At 31.3% G+C, this 26,510-nt stretch overlaps 3 protein-coding genes and 3 long non-coding RNA genes across 46 annotated transcripts in view; 3 read left to right on the top strand and 3 right to left on the bottom strand.

Annotated features, from left to right (window-relative positions):
- The window catches only part of LOC127069093 (uncharacterized), a 32,567-nt gene extending 30,708 nt beyond the window's left edge, over window positions 1-1,859 (bottom strand). For all 40 annotated transcript variants that reach the window (XR_007783304.1, XR_007783298.1, XR_007783295.1 and 37 more), the window contains exon 1: window positions 1,195-1,859. This is a non-coding gene — a long non-coding RNA (uncharacterized LOC127069093). The remainder of the gene's footprint in view (window positions 1-1,194) is intronic.
- On the top strand, window positions 1,313-2,495 carry LOC127069092 (60S ribosomal protein L35a). Of its 2 annotated transcripts, none has more exons than XM_051005789.1 (4): window positions 1,313-1,404; window positions 1,859-2,118; window positions 2,194-2,352; window positions 2,433-2,495. In XM_051005789.1, exons 2-4 carry the CDS (start codon window positions 1,861-1,863, stop codon window positions 2,454-2,456), a joined length of 441 nt encoding a protein of 146 aa, XP_050861746.1. In that variant the 5' UTR covers window positions 1,313-1,404; window positions 1,859-1,860; the 3' UTR covers window positions 2,457-2,495. The 2 variants fall into 2 exon arrangements, with proteins under 2 accessions (XP_050861746.1, XP_050861747.1); XM_051005790.1 differs by lacking the exon at window positions 1,313-1,404 and adding an exon at window positions 1,405-1,428.
- A 273-nt stretch (window positions 2,496-2,768) lies between these two features.
- On the top strand, window positions 2,769-5,803 carry LOC127069091 (SPRY domain-containing protein 7). The gene is made up of 4 exons (XM_051005787.1): window positions 2,769-3,160; window positions 3,515-3,792; window positions 3,858-3,960; window positions 4,050-5,803. Exons 1-4 carry the CDS (start codon window positions 3,058-3,060, stop codon window positions 4,145-4,147), a joined length of 582 nt encoding a protein of 193 aa, XP_050861744.1. The 5' UTR covers window positions 2,769-3,057; the 3' UTR covers window positions 4,148-5,803.
- A 99-nt stretch (window positions 5,804-5,902) lies between these two features.
- LOC127069088 (heparan-sulfate 6-O-sulfotransferase 2) lies at window positions 5,903-11,095 on the bottom strand. The gene is made up of 4 exons (XM_051005784.1): window positions 10,454-11,095; window positions 9,513-9,916; window positions 8,921-9,100; window positions 5,903-8,311 (listed from the first exon to the last, which is right to left on the bottom strand). Exons 1-4 carry the CDS (start codon window positions 10,896-10,898, stop codon window positions 7,994-7,996), a joined length of 1,347 nt encoding a protein of 448 aa, XP_050861741.1. The 5' UTR covers window positions 10,899-11,095; the 3' UTR covers window positions 5,903-7,993.
- Window positions 11,096-11,097: 2 nt separating this feature from the next.
- On the top strand, window positions 11,098-15,992 carry LOC127069095 (uncharacterized). Its single transcript, XR_007783328.1, has 4 exons — window positions 11,098-13,997; window positions 14,079-14,230; window positions 14,703-14,776; window positions 15,678-15,992. It is a non-coding gene; the product is annotated as an uncharacterized LOC127069095 (long non-coding RNA).
- A 3,696-nt stretch (window positions 15,993-19,688) lies between these two features.
- Window positions 19,689-21,818, bottom strand: LOC127069142 (uncharacterized). The gene is made up of 3 exons (XR_007783375.1): window positions 21,368-21,818; window positions 20,848-21,272; window positions 19,689-19,703 (listed from the first exon to the last, which is right to left on the bottom strand). It is a non-coding gene; the product is annotated as an uncharacterized LOC127069142 (long non-coding RNA).
- Between the last annotated feature and the right edge of the window lie 4,692 nt (window positions 21,819-26,510).

Here is a 26,510-nt window from a genome sequence, read left to right as displayed (position 1 = left end):
GATAGTGAATAAATTGGAAAAGTTATTTCTTGAAATTGTTAAATCAAATTTTCGATGGGAACGAGTACAAACGTTTAATCAATTTTCGACAAAAAAAAAGAGGGAGAGAGAGAGAATCTTTTCTTTTTGAAATATTATATTGCAGTGGACGAACGTTTAACTTGAATGAGAATCACTTTTTTTGAAACTACGGAATCGATGATTAAGAGTAGATTCTAAAATTACTATTAATGTTATCTATTTATCGACTGATAAAAAAGTTAAAAAAATGATTTTTTGATATCGTTAAATAAAATCGTAATATCAATAAATCTTCAAGGGAAACGAGTAAATACGTTTATCGACGATAAATTTTCGATAAGCAAAAAAGAGAATCAGAGAACGATCTTTTCCATCGTGACCATTCACGAAACGGAAAGGATCGTAACCGAAGGTAAAGCTCGAAATGCGGTAGATTCTGCACGCAGGCGTGGTATACATTCTGCATCGGATAATTTGCACGCTTCACGAAGCGGAATACTCGATTTCGAATTTGCTCGTAACAACCTTGAGAGCGATAGAAAATAACGACGAAAAAATGGTAAAAGTACTGTAAAACCGATGCGCCGATACCCTTTTGTATCTATAACTTGAACGATCAATAAATAGAATTTACTACCGACCAAATTTCCTTTAACCATTCGTTGTAATACTCTATAGTTCTACTACAATGAATGATCCTTGTCATATTATACAAAATTAAATTATATTATTCACGCGACAGTGGGCACTTTGATGTATGCATTGTTTGTCATAATAGGCATGAATTATTAGATTCTTTGTTCTCGACAGTACCTTATTTTTGAAAACTGCTATATTGTTCAATTGTTTATGACATATATATATATATATGTGTGTGTGTGTGTGTGTGTTCGTAATAATTGTTGAACATTTCATTAATAGTAATCACATATTATCTTACATCAAAATAAAACAACACGTCGAATGTTCGTTCGGACAAATCGCAAAGAATTTATGTGGTTATATAGAAACAAAAAACAGAAAAAGAAAAAAATTATAAAGCGAATTGAGTATCGTATCGTTAATATTACTTTTTCTCTATACAGATAGATTACACATGTCTCGTAGATAAATTTTAAAAACATCGAAATTTATAATATTAAAAAGAAAATTGTCAAAAAAAAAAAAACTAACCTGGAAATCTTGTAGAAGTCGAAAGAAGACATCACTCTTAATCCGCCAATTACGCAAAATAGTTCCTTAGAACCATTACAAGAAATAAACCTTTAGCGACATCTATAGTTTAAATATATTGGTTCGGTCGGTAAAATCAAATTTTTGTTGAAAATATCTTCGCCAGAGGGTCAGAGTTTCCTGTTTCTTTTAGTTCATGATAAATATCCGGTACGTTTCTTCCCTGTGTGCTCTGTAATTATTTATAAAAATATCTGTAATTAATGAAAAAAATAGATAAATAATAATGAGATTTTGTTTGATGTGAAGTTAACGTGCAATTCGAAGTTTTATTTAACAACATTTTGCAAATGATCTCTCGATCTCGACAGATTCGAAATACGTGCATGTTACGGTGTTTGTGTCGTCAACATATAACATAAAAAACATGTGAAATAATGATTTGATCTTCTATCATAAAATAATATTTTCATAGATTTCAATTTGTCTCTTTGTTGTTAAAAAAAATAATACATTAACTTCATACATATAGTAGAGGCTTCAAAAAACTCAATCTAATGAGTTTTACTCAAAAAAGTTTATACTTATGGAATTGAATATATATGATATATAAATAACATTTATATTTCTTTGTATTTTTCTTATTGCGATAAACTTTTCACAGAAATGGCAGACACAGTTGCAGCTCCTAAATCTAAAACAAAGGCTTCGAAGAAGCCAGTAGAAAAGGCTTCAGAACCTGTTCCTTTGAAAAAGAGGCCTTTTAAGAGACATGGACGTCTTTATGCAAAAGCTATTTTTACTGGTTACAAGCGTGGTCTTCGTAATCAACATGAACATACTGCCCTTTTAAAGGTTGAAGGCGCTAGAACAAAAAGTGATTCCGATTTCTATATAGGAAAGAAATGTGTTTATGTATACAAAGTGAGTGTCGCAATATAAAAATATTATTATATTCTGACAATAAGAACGTGTAGTTATGAATATTTATTTTTCCAGGCTAAGAATAGGACACCTGTTCCTGGAAAGACAACAAAGAAAACAAAAGTAAGAGCTATTTGGGGTAAAGTAACACGTCCTCATGGTACTAGTGGTTCAGTTCGTGCTAAGTTTAAAAGAAATTTACCAGCCAAGGCTATGGGTCACCGCATTAGAATTGTAAGTATACGTTCTTCAAATATAAACTATAAATCCTAACATTCTATATAGATATATATTTTTCTCTTATTATATTACAGATGCTGTATCCTAGCAGAGTATAAATTCATACATAAATAAATAAATACCAATTTGGTTTATAACCTTGTAATATTATTTGTATTCCCTTCCTAATAAGTAAACCTATCTTATTTGAGAAATAATGATTAAAATTTGCTATGCATCGAAATTGCGTGCAACGTAAATATTGCAAGACTTAACCTTCAATTTGTATTTAACGTTTTACGAATCTAAATAATTTCTTATTATAAAAAAGTTAATGCATATTGAAAAGTAATAATTTAATTGTTTTTTTTTTTTCTATTTTTTTCGTCGTATAAAAATGTAAGAAGAATAAGAAAGAAAGGGTAATATCGATTAAATGTGTCAATAGGGAAGCCATTTTGTTACTACACACACAAGTTTTGAATAAGTCGCACGAACTTTCAGAGTATAAAAGTACCTGCTAATTTTCTACAAAACACTGTGCTTTGTTAATATATTTAACGATCTCATCGGTATTTCCGTGAAATAAAGTGATAAAGAGTGAACAAAAATTTGTATAAATCACCTTTCGTGGAGGAAAAATTAATGTTTTCCTCATGCGAATGATACGATGTTGTGTTTACTTTTTTGAATAGATCGGTCAAAAGATTAAAAAAAAAGATGTTTTGCTGTTTGAGAAATTGTTTTGATGGTATTGGATTCACAGCAAACCAAATTCCAAAAAAAGAACCAAATCCGATTACTTTGGATACTACTCATATGGGTAATCATCATTTTTTCGAAGAAAAATTTTTCAAGTAAATCTAATCATTTGCAGGAAATATATCTCTACGTATCTATTAATCTTTTCATTGACATCTGTCAAAATAGAATTTATTATATTTAAAATTTAATGTTACGTTTGAAGTTTGTCGTTTATAATATATTTTATCAATAATAAATATCAAAAGAATTAAGATTATAAAAAACAAATAACAATGAATATTGATTTAGTATTTGGTTGGTAATGACAATCTTTTTGTGTCGAGTCTAACCAAAGTAGGAAAATTATTACAAAGGAATATGTTTTTTCAATTTCATTACTATCCTGATGCAGTTACATGATTTGAATTCTCAGGACATGAAGTAGTTATAGTCAGAAAAGGTTTAAGAGTTTGCGGACGTGGTGGTGCCTTAACAAATGTACCTCTTGCCCAAAGCAAGAGTTATTTTGAAGTTAAAGTACAACAAAGTGGAATATGGGCTATTGGATTAGCTAACAAATCTACAAATCTTAATACTGCGATTGGAGGAAGTGACAATGAAAGTTGGGCTCTTAATTCCGATGGCATTTTAAGGCACAATCAACAAGAGTTGCACAAGATTCAAAATCCTGTTCAAGAAGGAGATATTGTTGTAAGAATTATAAGTTATATGATTTGCAAAAAAATGTAGTACAAAAATAACCTGTAATCTTCTAGGGAGTATCCTATGATCACATAGAATTAAATTTTTATGTTAACGGAAAATCTTTGGAAGCCCCAATCATTGGTATCAAAGGCACTATTTATCCTGTGCTTTATGGTCTGTTTCAATTTTATCTTCATATAATTTTACAATGATTAATATTATTATTTTATATTATAAAAATTATATTATGATAAAACTTTCAGTTGACGACGGAGCTATACTAGATTTAATTCTGGATAATTTTACTCATCCTCCACCAATGGGTTTTGAAAAAATAATGGTAGAACAATCGTTACTTTAACGATACACACAATGTGTATAATATTGAAATGGCTAATTATCAGACAGTTTTAAATTGTTCACTCAAAGTACATTTTGTCCATTCTAAACGCGAACAAATGTTGCGATAATTATATATAATTCTATCTGCAGTTAAAGATTATATACAATAACATGAATAAAAAATCTTTATTATAATGTAATATATATATATGTGTGTGTATATATATATATATATATATATATATATAATTTAATTAGCAACTGCAAAATAAACATTTTGTCTAATACTTACAGTTTCATTTTTTTATTTCGCGAGTATATTAATAGTTTAATAATCTTATTAGAAGTAAATCTGTGCAATTTGTTGAGACCTTCTTAGTTTTATTAAAATTAAAAAGTTTACAACATTCATTTTAGAGACAAAGTTAGCAGTATACTTAAACTTGGTATACATATATTCCATATTTATTACTGTTACTAAACTTCCAATTTGGTTGTTTAGCAACAGAGAGTTTAATAAATCATAATAACAATATAATATGTATGCCTCATGTATATATGTAATCGTACAATAGTAGATTGATCATTAATTATTATTAATGATGTTTTGTTTACTGCACACGCGAAATTATTTACATATGTATGTGTATCATGTTTACACGAATCTTTATGTATAATTATTGATTTGTAATGAAATAACGGTATGATACTATATACACTGATATTACTAATAAAATACCAACATCTTAGGCCTATTCTTATTTGCTTTAATGGGCTAGTGTCATGGCTTTTTTCATTGACAATAAATTTATAACATATTTAGATACCGAAAATTTAAAACATTAAAGCTAATTTTTGATCCAAACTAATATATTGAGTATATATGCGTATCTTTATATATAATTACATAAATATTAAAAATAATTAACAATCCCAAGTAATGCACAAAAAATTTTAACCTTAATTGGTTTTCTTTACATAATACACTAAATCTTGTTACAATTACAAAGAAATTGTAAGACATTAGTCGAAAGGCAATTAATAAAATATGAGATTTTCCAAAATTAAGGAAACTGATAAAATTTGTTATTAATTTTGTTATTAATATTGTGTGACACAGTTATTAAATGTTATAATTATCCCAAATGTCGGTAAGAAATAACTTTGTTTATACAGAGTAATATAGAATTAATGATTTGTATTATAATGAGATAAATTCTTCGATGCATTTAGAAATGCAACCTTGCATTAAATTTGCTTTCTGCTTACTGTACATATAATGAGCATTTTTTGTGTCACATATAAAAGGTTGTTTTTATGATTGTACTGCAAGCATTTTAAATACTTGCAAAACATAGTAAATCTTTGGTCCTTAATATTATTTTTATGAAAATTATATGTTTATGTATTTCTATAAATTATTATGTATTTTTATAAGTAGGTCATTCGATTGAAAACAATGTGCTTTTGTAATAACTTAAGTTAGAGCTATATACAGAGTTATATCTAGCTAAATTAATATTGAGATTAATGAAATCTAAATTTAAAAAAAAGAAACCAAGAAATCGTTGTATGTTACTTAACCCTTTCTTACTCGTGACTCTGTATATGACTCTTAATATGAGAGATATATAAATTATATTGTAAAATACACATCACACAAATTTACAATTTATTATTGTTGATGGCAACTATCATCTCTACCTATACTTGATTTAATCCCATTAAACATTAATTTATGTATTTTTTATAGACATATTTATAATGTGTAAAATAGCAATTTCATGGCACTGGTTTACTAGTATTTTTTTTTTTTATTTCATTTTATTATTATTATTATTTTTTTTTTTTTTATTATAGGAATATTGTGTTCATTCGAGAGACCAACATTAATATATCCAAGAGAGCCCTTGCAACCTATGCCTTAATGATATATAAAATATTTGCTAAAAAGGTATAAGATATATTACATTTAGTTTATGACTGGATGATATGAAATATTTATAATGGTAACCCAGCGAATTGTATTGCACATAATTCTCATTAGGCAGTAATTATTAATAATTAATTAAATTTAACACGCTTTCCATTTTATTTTGAGAGATATAATTAGTGACCAATATATCTATAACTTCATTTCATTAAATTATTTAAAAGTTACGCATATTATATATTAAGTAATTCTACCAGACTGCACTCATTGTTTTGGACGCCATTTGATCGTTTTATCAGAAATACTACATACTAAACCAAGTTGCTGTTTTATCATAATTATATAATTAAATATTTATTATTCAATATCATGATAATTATCAGATGTATTGCCTCTGTCACTAATTTCTTTCATAAAAATCTTATCACTTAAACTATGTAAATTGTTTTTAATAAACCTAATACCATTTCCTTGACAATGCAAATAATCCAATTACAAAATATATATCTTTTGATGTATTTACAAAAGTAATTTATAATCTATATATGATTTATTAAAAAGCTCTACTACCAATTAAAATTATCATTATGTCTAAAATTGATAAAATGTTAGATAATTTTTAATATAATTCATCACACTATTCATGAATCTAAAGAGAGATAAAACAATGATTTGAGATCTTTCTTTTGTTCTCAGGACCAAGGGTTATATGTTTATATGATATAATATCAAATGTTTTTGTTTCCACACAGGTTGTGTGTATTATATTGTAATGATTAAAAGTAATCGATAAATAATTATTTTGAAATAATAATAATAGTTCGAAACATATACTTAATAACTAGATGTCACAACCCTAAGCCAAAAGCTAAATTGTTTGAGATATAAAACTGTACTTGCATTAATCCTGTATTAATTAAAAGTGCTGTCATCATAAGTATTATTCATTTGTATGTAACTCTTCCTTATAAATGCATTCAAACTGAGAGATAATTTATTTAAAACTTCTATATCTAATCAAATCTGTAATTATTTGCGGTCATATCCTAGAAAAGCTAATACCATATTTAAAAAGATGTAATATCTATATATTTTTACTTACAAAAAGATATATACTTGTAAAATGTATTTTTGTAATATGTGATATAATAAATCTTGTAATTCACATATTAGATATATTAATGTTTTTGAAATGTCAAATAACTCTATATTTATATAAGAATGATATTTTTAGATAAATATATTAGACAAGAGTGAGATTGGTAAAAATAAAATAGAACCTTATCTTTTTATGATTGAAGAAATTATGATTTTTCTCAGTATTGAAACTACATTTTAAAGTGCACATATATAAAGATATGAAGATTTTATCACAATAAAATAGAAGTTCTATTCCTAATTCTTTGTACAAATCCCTTGAATCCTGTTGAACGCATAAAATGTTATAATTCTACATGTGTATCTATTATAAAAGTTTGTTTTAACAAATATAGATGCAATCCCATTCATGAACTAATATTCACATATAGAAGAAAAATCAGTACTTTTATAGCTGGTTCTCAGCATTATAAGCAAAGTTATATTAGCCATGTACATATATGGAAGAGCTTTCACAGAGTGTTTGCAAATGTTTTAAGAATATATAAAGTTTGTTTGTTTGTTTTTATAATTATCTGACTTCTATTCTTACATGAAACCACTGAAAAAGTACCAAGGATAATACCAAGGTTCTTGGAGCTCTCTTTGGTCTTGTCCATGTAAAATTCTACAACACTTTTGGTAAAATTCACGCAACAAATGCGTCTGATAACTATATGTATATAAAGCATTCTGTTCCAAGGGCATTTTCCCTGAGATACTCAGATCCAGTGCAACCGCTGTATTTATTCGCGAATGCGAAGCATCGATAATGTCTGTCAATATACTCACATATTATTCGTTATCTGTTGTATCTTCAATAACAGAGTCCCAATTAAATTCTGTGGCACTTTGTCTGGAGGGTAATTCTCCAAGGTGCTGAAATCGTTGCACGAAGTAAGGATCGCGATCTTTGAGTCTTCTAAATCTTTGAAATGCAAGTTTCTTTGCAAAATCATACAGTTCCAGATCCAATTTGTTAAGTCTACGCACTGCATCTAATTGTTCTGGGTTAAGAGTGGCCATAGTAGCTGCACTAAGGGTGGCATTATGCTGTTCGAATGCAACAGCAAATCTCATTCCAAACGTTTCTTCAAATGAATACTGGCCCACCTAATATTTTTAATAATTGTTTATAAATCTTAACTTTAACATAAGACATTATTTCATATAATATTAACACATTTATAATTGAAATATTTTCTTTTATATTATATTAAAAATTATAGCATATAAGCATGAAAAATTATTACTTGGTAATAAAAATAAACCTGCAAGCAAAAAAAAATTTTAAAGGCAACAAGCTCACAGAATACACTTATGGTTCACATATGTTAAAGGTAAACAGAGAAACATAAATATTTACTTTAAGCCTAGCTAAACTTTAAGCCCATGAATTCAACTATATAATGATAAGAGAAATATATATAGAATTCTTTGACATTAAGAAATGTTACATGTATAAATTTAAACATTCAGATGAACAATGAAACAATAAAACAAGTTACATTTTATACTATTAGTACAGTTACCAAATGAAAAATTAATAGAAGATTCGAAAAATTCAAATGAAATATAAAACTTGTAAATTATTGTTATTTGAACTGTTCCACTATTACAGTATCATTATAAATATATCAAAAGAATAATTTAGATAAATTACTAATAATATTAATAACATGCTTTCATGCAAATTTTATATTGTAACTTTCTAATTCTTACTTTCTGGTACTCAGTCAACATGAAGAAAGGCATAAATTGTAAATTATGTTTGGCACTAGCCAACATAAGACGATCCCTGTCCAAGCTGCTAAGCGTAGAGTTGTAACAACCAACTATTGACAAATCAGCCAGCATTCTTGTTTGACGATTGCTTGCCAAATTGTATGGGCACTCCATAAACTGTACAAACAATAATTTTAATCAATCAAAGAGCTACAACCTTACTTTTTATCATATATCATTGCATAGAGAGTTAAGCAATATATCAGCTTTATTTAAATTTTTTATTTGTTTTATCTTAAAGCATGAATTATCCATATATAATGACTCTTTGCAGTATTTAATTATTTAGAAGACCTTGAATTCATGAGCATAATAACAAGTCATTTAACAAGGATTTTATTTATGCAAAACAATAAGATGGAAAAACTACAGATAAAAAATAAAACTGTGTTGTAATAGTATACTTGTAAAATATAGTTTTTCTCATATTTGGAATATTTGCAATTGGTTCTTTTTTTTAACAAATAATTTATGAGCAGAATGTATACTTTTAGTTTTTTTATATTACTATTTAATATATTAATATCACCTGTTCTAAACTAACTCCTTGCCAACTAGGTCCATTATAACACTGTGGTATATTAGCTTGAGTTCCTCCACACCAATGACGTGCACCTCTCCATGTTGCACCTCTTTGCACATGTCGAAATTCAGACAAATAACGTGCAACAGGATCTCTTATGATAGTTATGTAAAAATATCTACGCTTAATTCCTTCCCCTTCAATTTTATTCAACTCAGAATCAACGCAACTAGTTAATTCAGTCCAGTCAGCATGTAACCCACACTTCCAACCAGTAGAGTACCGAGAAAAAAGCCAATTTTCATTGCGATTTGGACGGAAACAAAGGCAGCGCTTACGTCTTCTCTGGCAAGAACATGGTCTCTGCAGATCCAGATCTCTTACTAGATGTTTACCAAACAATGTTCCCCCTTTAACAGAAAGCCATTAGCAATACAAATTAGCTATAAAATATATAAATGTTTTTTTCAGCAACATAAATACTACATTATTACAGATAATACATATACTTAATTCTTATTCTTTAATAGAAAAAAAATAAGGGAAGGAAAACTGTAGATAATCAAGGGAAGACATAAGCCTACAGCATACTAAACAACTAAACATCTTTGAATTATTCTCTTTCTTTCTAAGATAGAACCTACAGGTTTGAGGATGCCTAATGAATAATGCATAGGTTTGACTACACAATGGTCAGAAGGGAAGTTTCCATGCTTTTATTATGCTATTGCATTGCTTTGGCCTTTAGCCAAAGAAATCTATGGTTAAGCTCTAAAATATAACTTAACACAGAATCTTAACATAGAACCTATAATCGATGCAATACTGAGAGGATCCATCTCAAAGAAATATTGGTTACGAATAAGACAGATAAAACAAATGAGCACATTTGCGAGTTTACATAAGATAAGTGTACACAGCTTTATCTATTCTGACAGAAGGTTTACCTGTCTTTTGAATATGCAGGAAAACCATGACGTCATGAGCATTGATGTCAAATTGAAAAGTATCATTGGCAAAGACATCATCGTATCCAAGGCTTCCCTGTATACTTTGAAGCTTAAACGCAGGATGTACAGAAAAGAGACCGTTCTTGTCAAGCTCGATGGAAACAGAAGACAAGGCAGCTGCGGGTGCTCCAAGAGAGAGACCCTCTGGAATTCTCGCGGAATCCTTGACGTCCTGTCGATTGGTCAGGGCACACACGTGATCCGGACAAAAGTAACCAAGATATACGATCCCGGTTAAAGCGAGAAAGAAACATATCCCGACGACGCTCCGTAATCGACTTCGTCGTGGCCGTGACTCCATCGTCCCGGACTTATCGAAAAAATCGTCCGGTACGAGGATCGTCAGATCGCTAACGCCTTCTTCGCTTAACCGTCTGCCCATTATTTCGGCCCATCTTTTTTCACTGCAACACCAGCAGTAGGACGCTCCGCGCGCCGACACGGACCGACCAAAACTACATCCACGCACCGAGTATCGGCCATGACAGATGGCTCCGATCTTATACCCCCACTACGTACTATCCGCGCGCTTTTCTTTTCCTTTTTTCTTTCTTTTATTTACTTCGCTTCCTTGACCATTCGCCTATGCTCCCTTCTATACGTTCGAGGAGTGTATATTTATACGTGAAATCTCCTTGCTTTTTTCATCTTTTTTTCTTTCTCTTTCCACTTCTCCTTCTCCTTCTCCCTCTTCGTTACTTATCTCGATACACGATCTGCTGCCTCTGCTCCTTCATCCAGCAACGTAACTCATAACGGAACCTTTATGAACGTTTCTTATCCCTTTTTCAAAATCTTCTTTTTCTCCATTCCTTATTTGTTCCTATTTAAAATTCTGAAGAGTGTGATCAACTTCCGATGGGTAAGGAAACCATTATTTACATATCTTCAAATTTAGCGATCGTATATACCATTCCATTCCTTTTGTTATATGTTGTATGTATGTATGTATGTATGTATGTATGTCGCGTTTGGTCGTTCCTCTGTTGTCTCTCGTAATGCGTTTTAAACAGAACACTTCGTGAACTCCAACAGTATCGGATTGATACGATACAACGTCATGAATTAAACGAAAACATTGTTCTCATGAGACGACGTTAATAACAACACCGTAGACTAATTCAATCAACGATTATAATCGAAATCAATTATAATCATTATCAATTGCAATTAACGATTAAACTAATTATTTGATTATTATTTGGAGTAATGATCACTCGACATTTTACAGTGTGCATTTACCAAATAAGTTATTGATGATTCGTGACATATCTACGAAGAGGTTAGTCAATGATACGCGTGTCTACGGAGTAATTCGTCAATGTCGACGAAACTTTTCATTATGTAATTAAATGTATGACTAAGTAACTAATTTTATTTGTTAATCGAATGAAATATTGTCGAATGTTAACATCAACCACATACATTATGTTATTTCTTTTTTTATTACATAGCCGACGGATTCGAGATCGAATTACGAAGGAACGTCCTTGTTAGTTTATTTACATAAACTATTCGTTCTTCCTTATTTTTCTTCTTTCTGTCTTTATCAGCCCTTCTTTTACTTTACGCTTCTAGTACGTAGACGAGGTTTTTAGGTCGATAATTAATTAATCGTAAAAAAACCTACTGCGAAGGATCGTAGCTAACGTCGTAGTTCTATAATTACGTAAGTCCTTTGAAAATGATGCTCTTATAGTCTTATCTTGAAATAGCATATGCACATCTACGCTGACATATACATAGATAAACTAATGTATAATATGTGTGTGTGTGTGTGTGATACATTGTACACACGTCTTTCCATTATCTGATCTCTCTTAGGATCTAGCCTCATTATCTATTAATTATCTATCAGAATCTGATTCGGAATACAGATATGTATTAACCTTATTCGTGATTAAAATTAGTCTACGGTGTTGTTATTAATATCGTCTTATCTCGAAAAACAAAAATGTTTCATGGATAACAAAGATGACGAACAATTTTTATAAATAACTTTTAAGATAGAAACATGATATTGATAGAACGTAAAGATATTTTGAATTTATAATAATAAGTAAATTATTTAAACGATTAAGTAAGATGAGAGAGTGAATCCTTCGTAGGTTATTATTATTATTGAATGCAGGTTATCTTTGTTAATTACGATCTAATTTCGTATGCTGTGAACGCGCAGACTGATGTTACGAGCTTGCTACGTAAGCGATATTCCCTCTGAACTATGCGCATGCGCACAACGTTGATGTTTCCACAAATACAAAATATTTTTCGCGCAAAAACGATTCATTTGTTTTTTTTTTTTTTAAATCGTCTAACCTTATAATTATAATGAGATATAGATAATAAATACTTGGTCATTTGAAGAAATAATGGTATTTAGTATTATCATACCATGCAGTCATTAAAATTCTTTACTTTACCTGAAGAACATCAAGGCCGTGCAGGTGAAAAAAAATTAGAGAAAAAATTGCTTTCAAGTAATATTGATATCCAATTGTTATGATAAACTAAACGGAGAAAAGATATGCACACACACACACACACGGGGTTTATCTCTGATAAGCACTTATATTCGTGTACATATTCGAAATTTCGTGAAATATATTAATATTTCTTTTTTTGTATTTAAATAAAAGAAATCGTCTCAATTAATAATATGAATGTAACATATTGTTAATATTATCATATATTATTATGTATATTCACTTGCACGAAAGACTAGTTTTACGAAATGTTCTGACAACATTATTATTTGACTAATAAAATTACAACTGCAATAATTTGATAATTAATACAATTATGTTCCAATTTAGTAATTAGTGCTTTTTTTCAACACTAGATGGCGAGTCGATAGGGCTTCACAGGCTCGTAATTATAGAATATTTATAAAAAGTGCACTGAATTTTTAATTTTTATAAATAGTTAATTCAAAATAATAAGTGTTAATAATTTAAGGATTATATCATACGAGAATTATTAATTAATATGTAACAGTTTATTGAAGAGATTTTGTAAAGATTTATTACGTAATTTTTTGTTATCGTAATATTTCTCACGTACAATTCAAATCTGCCACTCTTTACGAATATCGCCATTATTATTATAGACGTGGTTTATTAAGAGTTCCTATGTAAAAAAATAAATGATTCTTAAGAGTAATTTTCATAGAAAATAAAGCCTGTATCGAAAATCTGAAAAAGTAATTCGTGTGTACTGCAAAAGATCGTAATATAGCTTCGTCGTCACGTTAATCACAGTTTATTAATATATATTTTCTAATATAAAGCATCTTTCAATATATCAATTGATTCTCATTGATTCTCATTGATTGTTGACGAGTTGTGACAACATGCAAAATAAAAGATATTCGTGTGGAAAATAATTGTACGCACGAGTATGAACACTCCTTACAATTTTTTTTTGATCAGTTTTGAGCTTCATTTCTATAGATATCGAGTTGTAATAATTAATTCTCATGGTTTGAATTAATAAAGTATTCATTTAGACAGTTTATAAGTGTATATTATATTTTTAATATTTCGATATTTTTTTATAATAGATCGAAAAATTGCAAGTTTCGTGGGAAGGGGGAGCCATTGTATAGCATATACGAGAGTTTACTTAATTTTTTTGCTGTTGGTAGTACTGCCATTTTGAACTATTTTGTGATTTGTTTGCAGAGGAGTTTTGTCGTTTCGTTAATTAATACAGGTAATATAACAATTTTGTCTAACGTATACTCTTATTTTATATATCAATCGATAGCCAAGAACACGATTTCCACGCGCGAATGTCGCGTGTTGTGGCATTGTCTCGTTTAAAAAATATTCACGAAAATAAAATCAGCTTCTCTGCTTCCCCTTCGAAACGTTTTCTATTTCGAATTTTCTGCTTATATTTTTGCACCATCGATAATTTTATTGTCTATTAACGATGCTCTAATTAATAATCTTTCATTAATTAATCGCGATCGATTGGATTTCGTCTTATATACGATTTCATATAGCTACATATATACGTAAATACATGTCTATGCATATAGCTACATATACACGTAAATACACGTATATACATATAAATATCTTTCCTACACGTATATACATATCGATTCATCTTGCACTCATATTTACATTTCTACGGAATTAATTTTCTACTTTACTAATATCAATCTAATAATTTTCAGCCTTCCAAGAAGCTTATAAATTAGAAAACCTACGCAGTATGATAGAAATAATGTTATCGTATTTACACGCACGAGTAAGTCTATTTCTTTTTAAGTACATACATCTTAATAGAGAGAGAGAAAAATGGTAATAAGATCTAGATAACAGTTTAAAAATATGCTCACCAGTTCTCGTCGATGGATTTCCAGCTTCTGGCAAAGAGCGAAACAGAAAGCAAGCGAGTGTTATAAAATTTCATTGTAGGTTATGTGTACTATGTATATATATAATATGTGTGTCATGTTATGTAACATTATACTATTCGTAGAATTTCAAGAGAGACAGGCAAAAGACATGTAAACAATCAAAAGAGACAATTGAGAACTTGGCCTTGAGATAATTTTCTTTGTTTATCCCTACGAACGTAGTCTCGTTCGTATAACCTATTGTCTAAATATTCTAACCTCTTTTTATTTCGTTAATATTGGTTCGTTTAATTTCTCATTTATATTATATATATATATATAAATTTATAAATTTGATTTAATCATTCATGGTTTATTAATTTTATTTTATATAATATTACACTTCATACTGTATAGCATTTATGTTAAATATGCAAATCGCATTTGCGCATTATATCTATACATACACATATTTATATATATGAATATAGTTAATCTTATTCTATACTCGCGTTCGCTGCGTTATTAGAATCATTAACACACTTTCGGAATATTCGGTGGAAGAGGATTACGTCGAGAAAAATATTGTTATGATCGAAAGTGTGAATTTAAAAATTCATCTTCATCTTTGCCGACGAATGTAAACTTCGTCTGGATACAAATTACATTTATTTCTTTCTTCCAATCATAATTTTTCTCGTTCGTCATTCAAATCATATATTTCTTTTTACTCATTTTCATTCATTCACAAACATATTGGTTCCATATGGAACATATAATTAATTGTTTTTGTACCTTTTTGTATTATAGATTCAACGATTCAACGATTCAACGATTCAATGTTTCATCGATTCAACAATAATTTTAATCAATTTCACGGCATCATTCGACCTACGTTGAGAAAGAAAAAAGAAAAAGAGTGAATGAAGAAGAGAAGAAAAAAAAAAGAGAAAAGAGAAAAGGAGAAGAAAAGAAAAAGAGAAAGAGTGCTTTGCTGAGAGAAAGTAAAGTAATTAATTTAGAATAATTAATTTAGAATAATTGTTTAAATTATTATATGACAATTCGAAACATTTGTAACTAGTAATAGATTTTTTTTTAGTAATAAATTTACATTGAATTAATTATATCGTGTGTATCTTTGCGTGCACCTTACTTCAATAAACTTTCACTATCATATATATCCCCGCCAATATCATATTTTACACGTTTCGTAACAATGACTTTAATATAGAATTTGATATTATAAAAATAAAAATTTCTAAATTTAATTGAACTTTAGAAAAGAACTTTAGAAATTTACTATTCGACTTTAATAATAAAAATGCATACAATTTTTAAGCTTTTTAATTTATCAGCATTAATAAATATCAATACTATACTATTTTCACTCTGTGCAACTTAAAAAGGTAAAAAAGGATGTGAACAAACACTGACTCTAACGACTTCATTGTATATAATTCATGCAACGACTGATTTCCAATGTAAAATGGAATTAATTTGATATCTAGTTGGAATTAAATGGAAAAGAGATTTTGTAAAGGTATTAAAAGATGCAGCCATTCGCCCGGTAAAACTTGCGTTATATAATTTAGATTTAAATTTAGATATATCGCAAGTACTACCGACCCAGGTCCCACCGCTTGGAGGTTGCTGCATTTGGGGACCCACGGATTAACGGGGACTCTACTCTAAAATTCGCGTAACCGGCGTGATCAAATAATCGGCGTTCTATAAAACGAAGTCCCCGGTAGGACTTTTAATCGCGCCCGACACTCCCGGGAGTGTTATAATAACGGTGACTCTACTCTAAATTCGCGTTCGCGGCGTCCACGTACCAACCGAGAATCAAGGCGGCTAACTGGAGGAGGGTTAGTCCACGCTTACGGATAGCAACACCATAGTACTCGGCAGCACACGAACCGACACACGACCGGTCATTATTCGGTTTAGCAATCAAACGTAGTCCATTACCGTAGGACTTTTAATCGCGCCCGAGAACATCACGCTTGTGCCCACCGACACACGCGCGAGTGTTCTTACTATCCTACCCGTATTCGCGTCTAGCAATCGATTATGAATCGAACCTTTCGCTGATATGTCGAAATCCATGAAGAGGAAGAGAAGCAGAAGACTAAGAAAGCCGAAACATGCGCGCACGTGAAATATAGAAGACAGAATTCAGAAGAAAAGAGAGAAAGGATATACGGAAAGTATAATGAAACACATGCACGTGTGAAAACGATGAAATAGAAAAGATAAGATAGATGTACAATATTGATACACCCCGATCAAAACCAGTATACGAAAATAGAGCTCTATTTGCGATACTAAAAGAAGAGACCCGCACAGAAGCCCACGCCCATGAGCCCCACTCATGGGACCCACCTGAGAGAAATTATAATAATTAATCTCGAATAATTATTTCAATAACTATAGAGTTTTGCGTTTCAACGAATAGAAATGACTGTGTATTTATTACCGAATATACGGAAGATGTAAGAGAGAATGTAAAATGTATGAACTTCCACGTTTAATTTGGAATTATGTGGAAAAGATTTTGGAAAAGGTTTTAAAATATGCAGCCATTCGCCCGGTAATACTTGGGTACCATGAGACTTGGATATAGCACAAGTACTTCCGACCCAGGTCCCACCTCGAGGAGGTTGCTGCATCTGAGGACCCACGGACTAACGAGGATTCTACTCTAAAATCCACGATCCGAGATGCCTTTCCGCTTCGGGAGCTTCAGATTTCTCAGCAAACTGGAGATGTATAAAACCCCGCTTACAGATTGCTCCACCGTCCACACCGTCGGCTTCAGACATCTCGAGACACGACCGGTCGTGTCTATATTTCGATTTCAAAATCAAAACGTAGTCCTCGGTAGGACTTTATCTCGCGTCCGCGAACACCCACGCGCGTGCCGGCCGTCACGCGCGTGAGTGTTTTCCCTATCATTCGCGTACGGAAGCAAGGAGACATACCCTCCCTGCATATAATAGAGATTATATGCAAAGAGGTTCCTTAAACTTCCGTGTAGCGACGATCGGTCCCTCGATCACCTAATCTGAAACAGAAAAGGAGTAAAACAGAAGGGATGATTATATGCAAAAATTACATGCAAAATAATATGCTAAAACATATTTATACTTAAAAATTTCTCTGTAAAACCTATTTTCACGATGATCGATCCCTTCATCACCTAATCTGAAACAGAAAAGGAGTAAAACAGAAGGGATGATTATATGCAAAAATTACATGCAAAATAATATGCTAAAACATATTTATACTTAAAAATTTCTCTGTAAAATCTATTATCACGATGATCGGTCCCTCGATGACAGGTCCCTCGATGACAGGTCCCTCGATGACCTAATCTGAAAGAGAAAAAAAAAGTAAAAGAGGCTGAGAAGAAGAAGTAAAAGAACAAAGAGAAGAGTAGAAAATAAGAAGAGAAAATGGAAAAAAGAAACCGAGAGTATTTGCGTAAATGTGCATTAGCAAAATAGAATTCTGAACGATGCATGAGCATTTAGAAGATCATTTCACTTGACGAAAATCAGAGTAGCAAAAATGAGTTTTTGAAAATCAAAAATGAACTTTTCTCTAGTGAAAGAACGAAACCCGCCTAAGGCCCACACCCGAGGGCCCCTCCCAAGGGTCCCACCCGAGACCAATAATTGATAAAAGTTAATAAAAGTAATTAATATAAGTATATATATATATATTAAAATATATATAATATAATAAATAAAAGTATATAGTTAATAAAAGTAAATGAGAATAAATAAAAATGGCAGTAAACGCAAATGTGAAAGAAAAGTTTTCTTTGCGTTTTCTTAAATTATTAATTTATAATTTCGATATATTCAATTTATTTATCAGTCAAAATATAACTAACAAATTAAAATGTAATTAATTTAACGTCTAATTCATATCAGACAGAAAAGAGATTTTAGAAAAACTTTGAAATATGCAGCCTTTCGCCCGGTAGTACTTGTGTTCTAACTAAATTATATATATAATTTAGTTATAGATTTTACAAAATATGTATAATATGGTTATAGATTCTAGATATAATTTAGACATAGATTTGAATATATCGCAAGTACTACCGACCCAGGTCCCACCGCTTGGAGGTAGCTGCATCTGGGGACCCGCGAGCTAACGAAGATTCTACTCTAAAATCCACGATCCGAGATGCCTTTCCGCTTCGGGAGCTTCAGATTTCTCAGCAAACTGGAGATGTATAAAACCCCGCTTACAGATTGCTCCACCGTCCACACCGTCGGCTTCAGACATCTCGAGACACGACCGGTCGTGTCTATATTTCGATTTCAAAATCAAAACGTAGTCCTCGGTAGGACTTTATCTCGCGTCCGCGAACACCCACGCGCGTGCCGGCCGTCACGCGCGTGAGTGTTTTCCCTATCATTCGCGTACGGAAGCAAGGAGACATACCCTCCCTGCGTATAACAAACGTTATATGCAGAGAGGTTCCTTTAACTTCCGTGTAGAAATCCCAGGATGATCCGTCCCTCGATCACCTAACCTGAAACAGAAAAAGAATGGAAGAAGAAAAGATAAACATGTAAAAATTATATGCAAAATTATATGCAAAATTATATGCAAATATAGATAATAAAAGTCAAATAATAATTTAAAAAAATATAATAATTAAAATCAAATATATCATTAAACAATAATATAAATTAAAAAATAAATTAATAATTAAATAAACTGAAAAAAACAAATTTACAATTAGTACTTCCCTGTAAAAATTTAATTTCACGATGATCGATCCCTCTATGATCGGTCCCTCGATGATCTAACCTGAAACAGATAAAAAGTAATAGACTAAGAGAAAAAGAAAAAGAAAAAGAAAAAAGAGAAGAAGACAGAAACGTGCCCATGAGAAATATAGAACTCAGAATAATGGATAAACATTTGAAAGATCATTTGACCAGATGATAATCAGTGTGCCACAAATCTGTTTAATTTTTCCCTAGAGAAAGAACGAAACCCGCCTAAGGCCCACACCCGAGGGCCCCTCCCAAGGGTCCCACCCGATAGAAACTAAAGTAATTAAAATGGAATAATTCTGAATTTATTTAAATTTAAATTTATAAGAAAAAATCAAATTGAAAAATTCTCGACCGTAATCTAAACGAATATTCTCTTCCCGTAACGTGATAAAAGATAGAACTTTCCTCAAATCTGGGAGCGTGTGTTTTAATTTCATACGTACTTTTATTCAGTGTATTTTTATTTTTTCCAGCTTGTAATCTCTTATAAGTGTAACATATTATACGTTTCGTAGTAATGCTTTTAATATAGAATTTGATTTTATCAAAATAATAAATTATAAATTTAATTGCACTTTAGAAAATAAAATGTAAAGAAAAGAAAAATTTACTACTCGACTTTAATAAGAAAAATGAATAAAATATGTAATAATTTTATTACACGTTCTATTACGCATACACGTAACAATGCGGGAAGAGAGATGGAATGTAACGTTGTCCGTGTTTCTGAAGTCATTATTATTATTACATAAGAACATTTTGAGTGACCACATGGTAAAATTAAAATGTGACTGAGAGCCATTTTCGAAGGGTTTTGTCAAACCTTCGAAAATAACTCAATAGTCTAATAGTTGCCCTCTTGAGCCACAATTTGTGGATGCGTCTACGGCATATAGCCTCTTCTTTGCTTCGTGTCTTAACAACTACAACAGTATTCGATAACTACAGTTAATGACAAAGAACTAAAACCATCGTTTACTTTAAAACATGAAAGAAAACTAATAAATATAACGCAACTCTAAACAAATTCTGAAACGAAAAATAGACAAAGCGTTTACTAATGGTCACTCAATGCTCTTTTACTTATTAATTACAACCAATCACTCGTGCCGATTCGGACCTTTCGTCCTCGACATGATTGAGTGATCGGAGGGACTTAAAAATTAACTCACTACTTAAGAAGTTCTGCGATGGCTCCAAAACACTCGACCGCGATTTAGGTCGAAATTGAGGGTGGATGATTCGTAGTTGGTTGAAAATGAGGTAGGTCGACATCGACGTTGGTCGAGATCCTCTTCAGTGATGCACTGACTCTAATTCGCGGTAGTTATTTATTAACGAACGGACACTGAATTTATTTCGCGAAACTCTACTATATATTATAAATACAGTCAGTGCGACTGTTAAAAAATTGAAAAAACTACGCGAACAAACACTGACTCTAAGGACTGCATTGCACGCAGTCTATGCAAAAACACTTATGGTTTAAATCGCGACACGCGAACGAACAAACACTGCTTCTACTTCGCGATAAATTTATTTTAGCGCTACTAACCCTTGATTACATCATTGCAATGCGCGCGATTGCAACGAGGTTCTGAAACAAAAATACAAACGAAATAATTAGTATCATTGTTATAATGAAAACTGTATAAATTATTCAACAAATATACGATAGAAAAATATACTTACTTTAAGTCTTTGTTAATATTTGCTGGAATTTGGCATCGTGCGAAAATTTCTAAGTCTAGTCGTGGAGATAGATTTTCAAAGTCCCCCAAAGGTGCGAAAATTTCTAAGTCCACTCGTAGAGAAAGATTTTCAGTCCCCCAAAGGAGCAAAAATTTCTAAGTCCTCTCGTGGAGATAGATTTTCAAAGTCCTCCGACAGTGCACAGTGGAAGTCTAAAACAAAAGAAATAGTATAGAAATACGAAAATATGAGTAATACCACCTTGTACTTGCGTAAAATCTTCGTCAATTCTCGCTGTAGTGGCATCCTGTTGGAGTTTCTAAGTCCCTTAATATTTCAAGATTTATGTTAATTCTAAAACAAAACAAATCGTATATATTATTGAATGAATGCGTGATCGAATTCTGTACTGAGTTGTGGGGCATGCGTATCGCGAGTTTAGAGATGCGAACTCGTGGAAATTCGTGGCATGACTGGACCCACTGCCAAGGGCGGCCGCCTTATATTTCCCCCAAGTGGCACGGTATCCCCACCACTCCGTTTCATTCTACAAAGATAGAAATCGTATAGATTATTGAATGAACGAGTGATCGATTAATGTTTTTACATTAACTCTTCTCTCTTACTTACGGAGCATGCGTACCATGAGGATTGAGATTTGAATGGTGGAAATTCGTGGCATGACTGGACCCCCTGCCAAGGGCGGCCGCCTTATATTTCCCCCAAGTGGCACAGTATCCCCACCACTCCGTTTCATTCTACAAAGATAGAAATCGTATAGATTATTGAATGAACGAGTGATCGATTAATGTTTTTACATTAACTCTTCTCTCTTACTTGCGGAGCGTGCGTACCGCGAGGATTGAGATTTGAATGGTGGAAATTCGTGGCATGACTGGACCCACTGCCAAGGGCGGCCGCCTTATATTTCCCCCAAGTGGCACAGTATCCCCACCACTCCGTTTCATTCTATAAAGATAGAAATCGTATAGATTATTGAATGAACGAGTGATCGATTAATGTTTTTACATTAACTCTTCTCTCTTACTTGCGGAGCGTGCGTACCGCGAGGATTGAGATTTGAATGGTGGAAATTCGTGGCATGACTGGACCCACTGCCAAGGGCGGCCGCCTTATATTTCCCCCAAGTGGCACAGTATCCCCACCACTCCGTTTCATTCTATAAAGATAGAAATCGTATAGATTATTGAATGAACGAGTGATCGATTAATGTTTTTACATTAACTATTCTCTCTTACTTGCGGAGCGTGTGTCTGCGACTATTGAGATGTGCACTCGTTGGCGTACAAAAGGAAACTAACAAAATAATAATGAAAGTAAATAAAAGTCGTGTATGTTATGTTACACGAAATCAATGATGCTGTGATGAAAATTGGCAAATATTAAAATATTAAATTGAAATTATTTTGTTTCTCGGATGATACGGTCATTGTGTTGTTAAACGAATGTATTATTGTTTATATATTAGTTTTTTGTAATGAATGTACATGAAAACTGTTTAAACAATTGTAAAATTATAGAAAATATCAATTTCTGAGCTTTCGCCTTTAGAAAGATAGATTCTCATCGGATATTCACTCATCGGAATATAATAAAAACTAATTCGAAATTCTTAAGTAGCTACATAGGAAATGTGTACCAAGAAATGAAAAAGTATGTGTTTGTGCTTACCTTTGCATCAAAAGGACGAATTTTTTTAAGAAATAACGAATGAAGCGTAATAACTTACACAGGTCAGTATTTCTACAGATTGTAGCCAATGTTTTTACACTCGATTCCATGGATTTGTGTCAATGTGTGCAGCATCTGTGTGACAACACGAACGAGAGTATTTTTGTTCGCAAATTTTGCGATGAAAAAGAGATATTTTTGCAAAATATGATATTGGTCAATATCCTAATGCTTTTCAAAATTTATATATATCAATAATGTTCAGAAATCTATACTAAATCTCTGTTTTTTCTTACCTTATTCCGATCAATTTCTTCTTCCTTGCAGCTTCTTCTTCTTTCAAAGCCATTAGAACTTCTGCCTACCAACGAGTACATAATAAATACTTTCGAATAGAAATTATTTAATAATTTATATTTATAGGACAATCTATAGACAAATATAATTAAATATCTTTCCAAACATTTACAAGAGATATTAATCATAGAAAGTTAAATTCATTGATTATTCGATTTATTACCTAGTTATTTCTTGACTCCCGAAGTAGGAGAGAGAAGCATAGGTTGGTACATTACGCGGGAATCTACTCATTTGGCGGGAATTTTATGACTTATAGAAAACACTAAGATGTTTGATAACCATTCTCAATGATTTCTTTGCGATTGAATATTATATTCTGTGCTATTTTTTCAATAAAATATTAAAAAAAATTAATACATTTATTAGTGCGTTTTATTTCTAAAATGACGCAGATATACGTGTTGTTTCTAGCTTCACTAACTAATTTCACGGTGTAGACGACGCCATTGCTACTTCAGTTCGTATCAAGCAAACTCGTCGCCCCGTCCCTCTCGTTAATTATAGGTAATCAGCAGATTTTTTCTAACGTAAACCTGATTATTATACACCAATCGATAGTTAAACACGCGATTTTTAAGAGGCCGCGTTCGCAAGTCGAGATATTATGGCGTTCAAAAGACATTCACGAAAATAAAATCAGTCCTTCGTTGATCTCCCGGAGAGTTATTGCGTCGATTTTTGTTCACTTTTCCAATTGATTTTCACAATATCGATACTTCTCTCGCTTTTTAATGATGCTCTGATCAACAATTTTACGTTTATAATTATGATTAATCGATATTTCGTTTTATATTCAATTTTCATATATATTCGTACGCAAGCACACACACACGTATGGACTTTTTACACATTATACATACACATCACTCTTCTAATCTTCTCCTTTTTTCACATACACTTTTAATTGTATCCTATATTAATTGAGATTTCACATTTTTCAGATTTTCAAGAATTTCACGAGATAGAACAGTAGAGCGTCTAATTAGAATCACTGTTACTGCATCGTTTTTCGTGTTCGGAATCAAAAGGATGTTCGTTGTTTGAAGGATCAACATCTACTGTCGGTAAATCAACTTCTTTCTTTGTCATTTCCTGAGTATGTGTAGGATGAGAAACATAATCCGTGATTGTATATATGCGATCGAATTCTCGTACTTTTTGAAGAATGATGTGTATATAATATACGTATATATGTACATATGGAGATACGGTTTTTACGAATGTGTCAGTATTGTCGAGCTCGACGTTCGTTTGCATGTTACTGTCTGTGTGAAAAAATATCGGTATTGTTTCTTTCTTTTTTTTTTGTATCTGTTTTCGCTTCGAATTCAGATACTTTCTACTAAATAATATAAATCTGTAAGCCAGTCCAGTTCTTGGAATTTATATAGGTTAGTACTGTTTAAAAATAATACATATTTTCGTGGTTTAATTGCATTGCTTATATACATTTCAATTTATTAGTTCTCTGTGTACATATTACATATGTATCATTTCTTCCTTCCTTTCTTTTTCTTCCTTTCTTCTCGATAGTCGCGCTTTCTCAATTATATACAATTATTATCGACACATGATACATTACTGCGATCGTAATTATTCGATATGTGTAAATAAAAATCCTAAGAAGTATTATTTTTTACATATACTTAGAAGATACATTTGACTGATATATATTAGATATATATACGTGTAAATACATCAAATCATCGAATTACTTCGATTTAAAAATTGCTCATTATTTCGCGCGTAATATATAAAGCATAGAGATAATATAGGTACTTGTGATACAAGTGCGTATCTATTGAATATTTCTATATCGTTAGAAAATTTAATTATTTCATTAGAAAATTATTGTCTATGTTTAAAATTCGAATTAATTATATTTGTCATCCATATCGTATTATTTACGCACTTCTATTATATTTTTTATTATTTTTAATTGAGAAATATAATATTTGTTTTTACTCGCGTTGTACCTGTGATGACGTCACAGGATCTGCTTTCCTTCCTTGCCAGTGGTCTAGTCGCCATCTTAGACGCAGTGAGAAGTGTACACGGTGTTTCGTCGCTCCGCATAATTACAGGTAATTAATAAATTTTTTCTAACGTACACCGTCCTCCTATATATCAATCGATAGCTAAACGCACGATTTTTATAAGGCCGCGTCGGCAAATCTGGGCATCATCGCGTTTAAAAGATATTCACGAAAATAAAATCAGCCTCTCGGAGAGCTCTTGCGTCGCACTTTTTCTTCAATTTTCCTGTTTTATTTTCACATTATCGATACTTCTCTCGCTTTTTAATGATGCTCTGATCAATAATATTGCGTTAATAGTTGTGATCGATTGATATTTTGTATTAAATTCGATTTTCATATACGATCATACACATGCATACACGTATATAGACACACACATATATAGACACACACATACACAGGATTCGATTATACACACATACACACACCTCCTTATATTCCCTACACAGTACGTAACGCTTTTAATCTTTTTCTATAGTAATATGATCTTACTTCTTTCAGATTTCTAAGAATTTCTACAATACAGAGCGTCGAATATATCAGTCCATACATCTCTTCGATACGACATGTAAGTTTATCTTATTTCAATATATATAACGAGGCTTAATAGAGAGAGATAGGTAACATACGGCATAGAAAAAACATCAATTGTTTCTTTGTAAGAAATCTCTCGAACGAGATCAAAACAAAAACAGTCGTACGGCGACTCTCTCTCTCTCTCTCTCAAAGCCAAAAAGATCTTTATTCCTATATAACGAGTACGGACAAACGTACCGATTAATTTTGTTTTTATTACGCATGTTATTATAAAACTTTTTTATTTTAACTTTATCGCGATTACTTTAGTATTATAGAAATTATATTATTTCATAGGATAGTACAGGAATTCTTATACTTTTCAGGTTATCCGTCATCGAATTTACTTTTGCAACTATCATTTTATTTTAGAATTATTATATATTATAACAGAATTTATTACATTTTTATTAACAATTGGGTCTCCATATGTAGTTACCTGTTGGATACTTAGTATTAAGTACATTAACACTTCG

The sequence above is a fragment of the Vespula vulgaris genome, chromosome 14 (assembly GCF_905475345.1).
Source record: "Vespula vulgaris chromosome 14, iyVesVulg1.1, whole genome shotgun sequence".
Lineage (NCBI taxonomy): Eukaryota > Metazoa > Arthropoda > Insecta > Hymenoptera > Vespidae > Vespula > Vespula vulgaris.
This window is presented reverse-complemented; position numbering and strand designations above follow the sequence as displayed.